General features: G+C 46.8%; 1 protein-coding gene across 2 annotated transcripts in view; it reads right to left on the reverse strand.

Annotated features, from left to right (window-relative positions):
- The window catches only part of SEC24A (SEC24 homolog A, COPII coat complex component), a 65,978-nt gene extending 56,415 nt beyond the window's left edge, over positions 1-9,563 (reverse strand). For both annotated transcript variants that reach the window (XM_049786712.1, XM_049786713.1), the window contains exon 1: positions 9,238-9,563. In XM_049786712.1, coding sequence (XP_049642669.1) covers positions 9,238-9,337 — 100 coding nt within the window. In that variant the 5' untranslated portion in view covers positions 9,338-9,563. The remainder of the gene's footprint in view (positions 1-9,237) is intronic.
- Positions 9,564-12,106: the final 2,543 nt, after the last annotated feature.

Consider the following 12,106-nt stretch of genomic DNA (forward strand, 5'->3'; position numbering starts at 1 on the left):
AGGATGGAAAGAAAGCAATGGAGGAAAGAAAGTAAAGGAAGGAAGGAGGGAAGAAAAGGGGGCCGGAGAGATAGCATGGAGGTAAGGCATTTGCCTTTCATGCAGGAGGTCATCGGTTCAAATCCCGGCATCCCATATGGTCCCCTGTGCATGCCAGGGGCAATTTCTGAGCATAGAGCCAGGAGTAACCCCAGAGCGCTGCCGGGTGTGACCCAAAAACCACAAAAAAAAAAAAGAGGGAGAGGGAGGGATAGTGGAAGGGAAGGTGAGAAGAAAAGCTTCTGCTCTAAAACAGTATTTTCAGTATTAAGCTTTTTTCTTAGACAATATGCCTTTTCATTTATTTATTTATTTATTTATTTATTTATTTATTTATTTATTTATTTATTTGAGGGCTGTACTTGACTTACTCTGTACTCTGGCTCTGTACTGAGGTATCATTCTTTTTTTTTTTGGTTTTTGGTTTTTGGGCCACACCCAGTAACGCTCAGGGGTTACTCCTGGCTATGCGCTCAGAAGTTGCTCCTGGCTTGGGGGACCATATGGGACGCCGGGGGATCGAACCGTGGTCCGTCCAAGGCTAGCGCAGGCAAGGCAGGCACCTTACCTCTAGCGCCACCGCCCGGCCCCTGAGGTATCATTCTTGGTGAGCCCAGGAGACTATATGAAATACCAGGGACTGATCCCAGGTCAGCCATGTACAAGGCAAGAGTCCTGCCCACTATACTATCATTCTAGCTCTGCAATTCTCTTTCACAATGCTGGAAGCAGCAATGAACCAAAAATGCCAGTCAGCCACAAGCACAAATAAGCAATCCTCTAAAGTATACTACTATGTTGCCAATATTTTCTACATATGGCGTATCATTTTTTTGTTTAACTTTGTTTTGGGGCCATATCTTGTGGTGCTCAGGGTTTACTTCTAGCTCTGCACTCAGAATCACTCCTGGCAGGCTCAGGGACTATGCAGGGTGCCATGGATTGCACCCAGGTTGGCTGTGTGCAAAGCAAGCACCCTAGCCACTGTACTATATGTAATATTTTTAGTATGCATCTATACTACTTAAGAAGTTTATATTTGGGGCCAGAGAGATAGCATGGAGGCAGGGTGTTTAACGCCTTGTATGTAGAAGGATGGTGGTTCAAATCCCAGTACCCCATATGGTCTCCCCGAGCCTGCCAGGAGCGATTTCTGAGCATAGAGCCAGGAGTAACCCCTGAGCACTGCCGGGTATGACCCAAATACAAAAACAAAAACAAAAACAAAATTTATATTTGGGCCGGAAAGATAGCACAGCAGTAGGGCATTTGCCTTGCAAGCAACTGATCCAGGATGGACGGTGGTTCAAATCCTGGCATCCCATATGGTCTCCCGTGCCTGCCAGGAGAGATTTTGAGCGTAGAGCCAGGAGTAACCCTGAGAACCGCCAGGTATGACCCAAAAAAAAAAAAAAAAGTTTATATTTGGGCTGGAGTGGTAGCACGAAGCAGTAAGGCATATGCCTTGCCGGCACTGGCCTACAACAGACAGCGATTAGATCTCCCAGTGTCTCATATGATCCCCCAAGCCAGGAGCGATTTCTGAGCGCAAAGCCAGGAGTAACTGCTGAACGCTGTTAGGTGTGACTCAAAAATAAAAAAAAATAAAAAAAAACAGTTTATATTTGGAAAGTGGGTACGCATTATAAATGATTGAAAGAAATCTTCAAAAAAATATAAAGCCAGCAAGTCAGATGGAAAGATTTTCCATTTTCTAGGCGATTCGATCCCCCAGTGTCCCAAATGGTCCTACAAGCCAGGAGAGATTTCTGAGCACATAACCAGGAGTAACCCCTGAGCATCATCAGGTGTGCCCCACCAAAAAAAAAAAAAAGTGCTATGGGGCTGGAGAAAAAGCACAGAAGTAGAATGGTAGGGCATTTGCCTTGCATGCAGCCGATCCAGGACAGACGGTGGTTCGAATATTGGCATCATTCCCCGAGCCTGCCAGGAGAGATTTCTGAGCACAGAGCCAGGAGTAACCTCTGAGCACTGCCGGGTATGAACGCCCCCCTCCCAAATGTGCTATGTACCACATAGGGAGGTAGAGAGGATGAAGTGCAAAAAGCATTCCTGCATTTACAAGATCTACAAGCTAGAGGAGATACACACATTAAGGAAGTCCCCCTGTATTTGTAGGGGGTTACATTCGAAGAACCCCAATAAAGAGGTCTGCTTGTCTGCAACTGTGTATATAGCATGGTACCCCATACCTATGAGAGCTTCTTATTCCCCAAATACTTTAATTCATATATTAGGCATAGTATGAAATATATAATAATAATAATAATAATAATAATAATATAACAACTATAGCAACTTACTATAATAAAAGTAATGTGAAGTGGGGCCCAAGAGATAGCACAGCAGTGGGGCATCTGTCTTCCTCGTGCTGATCAGGGATGGATCCCAGTTTGGTTCCCTGCATCCCATATGGTTCCCTCAGCTTGCTATGGGCGATTTCTGAGCACAGAGCCAGGAGTAACTCCTGAGCGCTGCCAGATATGACCCCCAAAAGTTATGTGAAGTGGGCCAGAGCGGTGGCGCAAGCAGTACGGTGCTTGCCTTGTGCGAGCTAACCTAGGAGGGTCCAGGGTTCTAATTCCCCATGTCCCTTATGATCCCCCAAATCAGGAGCGATTTCTTTTTTTTTTTTTTTTTTTTTTTTTTTTTTTTTTTTTTTGGTTTTTCAGGCCATACCCGTTTGATGCTCCAGGGTTACTCCTGGCTAAGCACTCAGAAACTGTCCCTGGCTTGGGGGGACCATATGGGACGCCAGGGGATCAAACCACTGTCTCGATCTTTCCTGGGCTAGTGCTTGCAAGGCAGACACCTTACCTCTAGCGCCATCTCACCGGCCCCAGGAGCGATTTCTGAACACAAAGCCAGTAGTAACTTCTGAGCATCACCGGGTGTGGTCCAAAAGCCAAAAAAAAGTTATGTGAAGTGTCTCAAAATATCTTACAGTGGGGCCGGAGAGATAGCATGGAGGTAAGGAAGGCGTTTGTTTGCCTTGCATATAGAAGGACAGTGGATCAAATCTTGGCATCCCATATGATCCCCAGAAAGCTGCCAGGTGTGACCCCCCCTCCCAAAAAAAAAAATCTTACAGTGTGCAGTATTTTCCAATCCTGGTAACTGAAACCATGGAAGAAAGGGAGGGAATGAGTGTGTGTGTGTGTGTGTGAATAAGTGTGTGTGTGTGTGTGTGTGTATCTTACAGTAACTGAAACCATGGAAAGGGAGGGAATGAGTGTGTGTGTGTGTGTATGTGTGTGTGTGTGTGTGTGTGTCTTACAGTGTGCAGTATTTTCCAATCCTGGTAACTAAAACCATGGAAAAGGAAAGGAATGACTGTGTGTGTATGTGTGTACACGTGTGTGTGTGTGTGTGTGTGTGTGTGTGTGTGTGTGTGTGTGTGTATGTGTGTGTTGTTTATGCTTTATTTGGGTTTCGGACCACCCTTAACTGTGCTCGGGGATTGCTCCTGGAGCAGCCTTCAGGATTGGGTATGTGCAAGGAAAGCACCTTATATCACTTACTATCCATCCCAACTATGTTTTTGTTTTCTGTTTTGGGGGATCACTCGGGGTCTCAGGACTTACTCATGACTCTACACCAGTGCTTCTCAAATAGTGGAGCACGCCCCCCCCCCCCGAGGGTGCAAGTCTCTGTAAAGGTGGGCGCATCTGACCTCGGCAAACACTGTCATAACAAACTAAGCCCCGTGTTTATGTCTCTGTGTGTCTTTGGAGCTGAGAGTTGCTGTGTCCTGCTTCAAACCCCGCTTCGAAAAGCTATGCATCAACAAAGCTCCTTTCCACCCTTCTTCCTCCCTCTCTTCCTCTCTCCCTCCCTTCCTCCTATCCTTCCTTCCTTCTGTCCTTTTTCTTCCCTCCCTCCCTTCCTTCCTCCCTCCCTCACTCCCTTCCTTTCCTCCTTCTGTCCTTTTTCCTCCCTCCCTTCTTCCCTCCTTTCCTATCTTCCTCCCTCCCTCCCTTCCTTCCTTCAGAAAAAGAAAAAAAAAAAAAGAAAAACTATGCATTGCAAAACATGCTCATTGTAGCCATTAATCCAGACATCACCTCTGATTAAAAAATCAGCTCAAATTATTTTAGATACTTTTGTTTTGCAGGCTAAAGTTTTTCTTTTTTTTTTTTTTTTTTTTTTTTTTTTTGGTTTTTGGGCCACACCCGGCGGTGCTCAGGGGTTACTCCTGGCTGTCTGCTCAGAAATAGCTCCTGGCAGGCACGGGGGACCATATGGGACACCGGGATTCGAACCAACCACCTTTGGTCCTGGATCGGCTGCTTGCAAGGCAAACGCCGCTGTGCTATCTCTCCAGCCCCTAAAGTTTTTCTTAATAAAGATACTATTTACAGTCGCACAAGGGGCACAAAAAATGTTTTCTTCTTCCTAGGGGGATGACAGAAAATAATTGAGAAGCACTGCTCTACCCTAAGAGGTCCTACTCCTGGTGGGCTTACTCAGCAGTGGTCCTCAAACTATGGCCCGAGGGCCACATATTGTATTTGTATCTGTTTTGTTTCTTCATTGCAAAATAAGATATATGCAGTGTGCATAAGAATTCGTTTGTAAGTGTTTTTTTTTTTTGGTTTTTGGGCCACACCCGGTAACGCTCAGGGGTTATTCCTGGCTATGAGCTCAGAAGTTGCTCCTGGCTTGGGGGACCATATGGGACACCGGGGGATCGAACTGCGGTCCGTCCAAGGCTAGCACAGGCAAGGCAGGCACCTTACCTCTTGCGCCACCGCCTGGCCCCTCGTTTGTAAGTTTTGTTTTTACCATAGTCAATGGTCTGAGGGACAGTGAACTAACTGCCCCCCCCACCGTTTAGCAAATAGAGTATCTGATTAAAAGTGGAACTTTGGGTCCAAACAATAGTACAGGGTGTGGCCCCAAAATAAACAAACCAACAAAAGTGGAAGTCATGGGTGGACAAGAGTTCAATAAGCTGAGCACATGCTTTACATGCAGAAGGCCTGGGTTCAATTCCCAGCATTCAATGATCCCTAAGCCACCACCGGTTTACCCATCCTCATAATGAAAGGGGTTCCCCATACCAGGAGTCATTATTTGCCTTTAGTCTCATTACATGATAATACATGGAAATGAATAGCTGCCAGTTCAAATAAACTTGCAGTTTCATGATCAATATTTGCAAAGGAAATGTGTACATAAATCTGTGTGAGACAAAAATCTGTCTAGACAAACCTTAGATTATAAACAATGCAACAATCTACCATAGAAACATCTTGATGTGTAATAAATTATTTAATTTGACACTGCAATATACAACTGATAGAAAAATGAAAAGGGTTTTATTACTTTTTTTGGCTTTAATCTAACAATATATTAAGATTGGGGCCAGGGGCCGGAGAGATAGCATGGATATAAGGTGTTTGCCTTTCATGCAGGAGGTCATCCGTTTGAATCCCGGCGTCCCATATGGTCCCCCGTGCCTGCCAGGAGCAATTTCTGAGCCTGGAGCCAGGAATAACCCCTGAGCACTGCCGGGTGTGACCCAAAAACCAAAAAAAAAAAAAAAAAAAAAAAAGATTGGGGCCAGAGGGATAAGTACAATGGAAAGAGTGATTGCTTTGCATGTGGCAGACCCAGGTTTGATCCCTGGAATACCATATGTCTCCAAGACTGCCAAAAGTAATTTCTGGGTACAGAGCCAGGAATAACTTCTGAGCACTGGATGTTGCCCAGAGCTCCCCACCAAATAATAGGGGCTGGAGTGCTAGTACAGTAGGTAGGACACTTGCCTACTAACCCTACTAAATAGGGTTCGGATCTCAATAATTTCAGAAGGTCCCCATAGCCCTGAACACAGAGCCAGAAAAAGTTGTGAGCACCATTGTATAACCCCCCCCCAAATAAAAAAATTATGAGATCAAGTGGCTAGTGTGAGGTCCTGGGTTCAATCTCCAGATACACCAAAAGAAAAAAAAAATTAAATGCCTACTCATGGAGCCAAAGCAATAGCACAGCAAGTAAGGTATCTGCCTTGTACGCAAACTGACCTGGGTTTGATCCCCAGCCCATTCCTGAAATACTTCTATAAAAAAAATTGCATAAAAATTTCTACAGGGGCCGGAGAGATTACATGGAGGTAAGGCGTTTGCCTTTCATGCAGGAGGTCATCTGTTCGAATCCTGGCATCCCATATGGTCCCCCATGCCTGCCAGGAGCAATTTCTGAGCCTGGAGCCAGGAATAACCCCTGAGCACTGCTGGGTGTGACCCAAAAACCACAACAACAAAAAAAATTTATACAAAAAAAAATACTTCTATAATAGGCTAGAGATAGCATGGTGGTAGGGTGTTTGCATTGCATGCAGAAGGACAGTGGTTTGAATCCGAGCATGTCATATGGTCCCCTGAGCCTACTAGGAGTGGTTTCTGAGTGTAGAACCATGAGTAACCCCTGAGTGCTGCTGGGTGTCACCCAAACCACCCCCGCAAACATATTTTTTTTCTTTTTTTCTTTTTTTTTTTTTTTTGGTTTTTCGGGCCACACCCGGCAGTGCTCAGGGGTTATTCCTGGCTCCAGGCTCAGAAATTGCTTTGATGCTTAGGGGTTACTCCTGGCTAAGCGCTCAGAAATTGCCCCTGGCTTGGGGGACCATATGGGACGCCGGGTGATCAAACCGAGGTCCTTCTTTGGCTAGCGCATTCAAGGCAGACACCTTACCTCTAGCGCCACCTCACTGGCCCCCCCCCAAAAATTTTACAAATACAAATATTTTTACATAAGGGGCCGGAGAGATAGCATGGAGGTAAGGCGCTTCTGCCTTGGATGCAGAAGGTCGGTGGTTCAAATCCCGGCATCCCATATGATCCCCAGAGCCTGCCAGGGGCGATTTCTGAGCGTAGTGCCAGGAGTAACCCCTGAGCACTGCTGGGTGTGACCCAAAAAACAAAACAAAACAAAACAAAATTTCTATATAAGTCTTGAGCACAGCACAGTGCAGCCCTAAAACAAAACAAAACAAATTAGATAAAATTTTGACATTCTTTTTTTCTGATCAAAATAAATGTCACTGGCAGTCCTCAGGGCTTACTTCTGGCTCTGTACTCAGGAATGATGCCTGATGAGCTCAGGAGCTCATATGGGATTGAACCTAGGGCGACCGCATACAAAACAAGGGCCTTACCAGCTGTATTATCTCTCCAGGCCCTTAACTTACTTTTTGTTTTTTATTTTGAGGCCTAACCCAGTAATGTTTAGGGGCTACTCCCAGTTGGTGCTGGGATTCAGAGGGCCATACCATGCTAGAAAATCGAACCTGTATCTCTTGCACACAAAGCATGAGCCCATTAGGCCACTGAGCTACATCTCTAAGTACCTCATAATTAATATCTGAAAAGAGAGGAGGCACTAGGAGGAGTATAGGGAATAAGGTACTTCCCTTGCATGCAGCCACCTGCTGGGTTCAATCCCCAGCACCATATATGGTATCCCAAATAGCACCAGGATTGACCCCTAAGCATAGGGTCAGGAGTAACCACTGAGTAGCTCTGTGGGTCCAAAACCTCCAAAAACAGTATTAAAATAAAATAAAATAAAAAGGGGATGCCTGAAGAGATATTACAGAGGGCAAGGCATTTGCTTTGCACACAGCTGACCTGAATTATATCCCAAAACAGAAAATCTCAATAACACAATGCCTTTAACATTTCAGAATTATGAAAACTAAACTTTCATGTGAGCTAACTATAATTATAGATTTGCCATTTAAAGCTCATGAAGAAAGGGCAGTGCCTATAGATCAGCAAAAGCTATAGCCACTGACATCTACTTTTAACCCTAAACTATTTCTAAAACTTAATTCATCTTTAATGAACATATTGGTAATTAGTTTAGAATGTAATTTCTTAAATCTCTACCATAAATTGAGGGCACAATGGGTCAATTAACACCATTTCAGGGCTCACCCACACTTATTCTTCTGCCTACTCAGACATTTTTAAAAGTTTTTTAAAGCCTTCTTTGTCAAGAGAACAGTAATCTTCTCTAAGAAAATGTAAACGAGTCAAGAGTGCTGAAGCTATAGCACAGCGGGTAGAATGTTAGCCTTGCAGGAGACCTACCCTGATTTGATCCTAGGCATTCCATATGGTCCCAGAGTCAGGAGTAACACGTGAGCGCTTGCCAACTATGCTCCCCCCCCCCCAAAAAAAAAAAAAAAAACAGATGATTGAGTCATTTTAGTGAAATGATGCCTATACTTTCAAACTGGACATTAATTAAAGCATTCTACTAGCTTTGTTTCCTTCCATAAACAAAAAATAAATCTCTAAGCAAATTAATAACTTGACAGGCTGAGGGCAGAAAATGTGTTTGTTAGATCAACTGATTTGCTTTGGCAAATCACACTATTGGGCACTTGGTGAAGAAAAGACGAGTTGTCTTTGACACCTGTATACTCCCAACAAAGCAGTCGGACTTTCAAAAGTAGCAAAAAAGCAAAACAAAGAGCGTTTTATATATTTTGTGTAAAGTCACACAAACATCTCCACAAACTTCCATACTCAAGACTTGGTTCTTTCAGAAACCGAAAACAAGAGGCACAGCAGAAAGGGAGCTGAGCGGAGTGAGCTTGCCTTACACGCAGCTGCCCGGGGTTCCATCTCGGGCACCCCATAAGGTCCTCATAAGTCCCCTAGGAGTCACCCCTTGAGCTCCAGGAGGGCGAGGCCCCCAAAACAACCCATAAACCCTGACCCGGACGGATGACCTAAAGCACAATTCAAGGAAGGGTTGGGTTTTGGTTTAGATGCGCAAGGCCTCACTGAAGCAAACTCCCACACACCCCCAAAGCAGTCGTCTTGGCAAATTCAAAGTCGGACACCCCCTTTGCCCCCCCCAAACCAAAAGCAAGTCGCAAATTGGGACTTTGGGAACATTGGGGGTGCGGGGATGCGTATGCCCAGGCCACGTAAACAGACCCCGGCTGGCTGGCTGGTCCCAGGCCCGTCTCGTCTCCTTCGCCACGGAGACGCCGAGTGCCCTAGGCTCGCCGGCTGCCGAATGAATGAATGGGGGAGCAGCAGGAGCCCCCCGGAGCAAGCAGACCCAGGCCCCGACGTTCCTTGCAATCGATCTCTCCTCCCCGGCCGCCTCCAGCAGCGGCAACCAAAGTTCAACTAGAGCCGCGGCGGCACCTACCGTTGGCGTAGAGAGACCCCGAGGCCAAGGCGGCCCCGTTCTGGGCCTGCGGGCCGGCGGGGGGCGCGCCGCCCGGGGCCGGGACCCCAGGATGGGACATGACGACGCTGGCGGCCGGGGTCGGGGCTGCAACGAGGCGAGAGGGAGCGAGCGAGCGACTTTCGAACTAACGCAAGGTGAGGACGGGCCAGGGCGGCGCGCTCAGCCTTAGGCGTGGCGCGGCATCGTTCCCAGCCCCGCCGGCGGCCACGGCACGGCCGAGCCTGGGAGCTGATGGAGGAAGAAGCCGGCCCGGAAAGCCGGGCTGCGTGCGAGGGGAGGCGGCCGCCGAGCCGAGCCCAGCCGAGCCGAGCCGAAGAGGGAGGCCGAGACCGGAAGTGCCCGCTGTCAGCGCCCGCCGCGCAGGCGCAGTGCGGACACGTGGCACTTCCGGCTCCGGGCTCGCCGCCGCCGCCGACGTCGCCGCCGCTGTCGCTGTGCTGGGTTCGTCTCTCCGCGGGTTCCGGGGTTTGCCCCGAGGCCACTTCACAGTTTCGGACGTCCCGAGCCGCTTGCCGGGACGTGTTTCGGCCTCGCCCGCCACGTCACCGGCTCCCACGGCGGTCCGGAAGTGACGTCACGGACACGGGAGTCACTCCCCGTCGCCCTGAATTTACGTCATCAGGCCCGAGTTCCTTAGAGCTGCGATAACTCAACTCCTGGAGTGGTTGTCTTTGGCAGGTGGCAGTTTCCCCTATTGGGGTGTCATCGTGCACGCCTTGAGACTCGACTGTACCCCGGAAGTCGACCCGACTTCTATCTTCTGTCTGTCTACGAACATGTCGTCTTTTTCCAGTTGTCAATTGGAAAGAAGGCTGGTTTTTGGGGGATTTGGATTTTTTTTTTTTAGGCAAGGATTTAAAAATAATTAGTAACTAATTAGTAATTAGTATTTAAAAGTCTAATCAGGACCAAAAAATAAAAAGGTCTAATCAGGGGGCCAGAGAGATAGCACAGAGATATTTTTAGGGTGTTTGCCTTGCAAGCAGCCAACCTAGGACTGAAGGTGGTTCGAATCCTGGTGGCATCCCATATGGTCCCCCCCATCCCCGTGCCTGCCAGGAGTGATTTCTGAACAGAGTCAGGAGGAACTGAGTGCCGCCGGGTGTGGCTCCAAAACCAAAAAAAAAAAAAAGTCTAATCAGATGGAGGACTTTGCTTTCTGAGTGGAGCACCCAGAAGTGATGACCAGTTTTGAAACTCGCTGAGTCAGAGCATAGTCACTCAAGAGTTCATTAACTGCACATTGAGCAGCTCGTTTACGTATCTGTTATTTCCTCTTCTGAGAGTTTTACAGTAAGGTAACAACATTCACATTTCCTCTCTTGGTTTTGTTTTTACTTTAAAGCCCAAGGGCACGCCGAAACTGGAGCGATTAAAGCAGCATAGTTTATTGGTAATCTTGGGAATCAACCACCTTCATCCTACTTAGGTTTGTATGAGCTGGTGTTAATATTCTTCTTTTTGTTTCTGTTTTAGGGCCACACCTGGCTCTACACTCAGGAATTACACCCGATGGTGCTCAGGAATACCAAGGATCAAATCCATATTCACTGTATTGTCTCCCAGAAACCCTAAAGGTTTCCTTTAAACCACAGATTCATTCATACTATTGATAAAACAGGCTTCAGTAACTATGAAGTGTGAAGTATGTTTCCTTCCTATCAAATACTGCCTGTGAAATATTACATTATATACAAAAGAACAAAACTGAAACGCTCTGTTCAACCTGAAAGCAAACAGCAAGGATATAAACTGCTACATTTCATCCAAGCCTCATAATCATTGTAAAAATATTATTTGTGTGAACTAAACAAAATTATTTTGTACAAGGTAAAATCACAAAGGCGTGGGGCCCGGAGAGATAGCACAGCGGCGTTTGCCTTGCAAACGGCTGATCCAGGACCAAAGGTGGTTGGTTCGAATCCCGGTGTCCCATATGGTCCCCCGTGCCTGCCAGGAGCTATTTCTGAGCAGACAGCCAGGAGTAACCCCTGAGCAATGCCGGGTGTGACCCAAAAACCAAAAAAAAAAAAAAAAATCACAAAGGCGTCTTAAGAATAAAAATGAGGGGGCCGGGCGGTGGCGCAAGAGGTAAGGTGCCTGCCTTGCCTGCGCTAGCCTTGGACGGACCACAGTTCGATCCCCCAGCGTTCCATATGGTCCCCCAAGCCAGGAGCAACTTCTGAGCGCATAGCCAGGAATAACCCCTGAGCGTTACTGGGTGTGGCCCAAAAACCAAAAAAAAAAAAAAGAATAAAAATGATACCTTTGATCACAGTGTTTTCATTTAGACTAGCCCTATTACTATCCCAAGACATATCTTCCAGGAAATATTTAGAAGATACACAAATACTTGCTTCTGGTATTTATTTATTTATTTCATTTTTGCTTCTGGTATTTAAAAGAAAAAATAGACCTCAGGGAGAAAATGACATTTTCTGAGACAAAATCTCTCAGGTTGGAGAGTACAGTGGGTAAGGTACTCTTACATGAGGCTGACCCTGGTTCAATACTTCAAGATAGAAAGTAAGAGAAAAGATGGGGCTGGAGAGATAGCACAGCGGTAAGGTGTCTACCTTGCACACGCCAACACAGAGAGACCCTGATTCAATTCCCAGATCCCATATGGTCTCCCGAGCCTGCAGGAGTGATTTCTGAGCACAAAGCCAGGAGCAACCCCTGAGTGCCGCCAGGTGTGACCCCCTCCCCCCAAAAAAAGAGAGAAAGAGAAGAAAGAAAAATTAGGGCCAGAGAGATAGAACAGCAGGGAGAGTGCTTGTCTTGCATGAGATGACCCAGATTTGATCCCCACCATCCCATGTGGGTC

Source organism: Suncus etruscus, chromosome 14, assembly GCF_024139225.1.
Source record: "Suncus etruscus isolate mSunEtr1 chromosome 14, mSunEtr1.pri.cur, whole genome shotgun sequence".
Classification (NCBI taxonomy): domain Eukaryota; kingdom Metazoa; phylum Chordata; class Mammalia; order Eulipotyphla; family Soricidae; genus Suncus; species Suncus etruscus.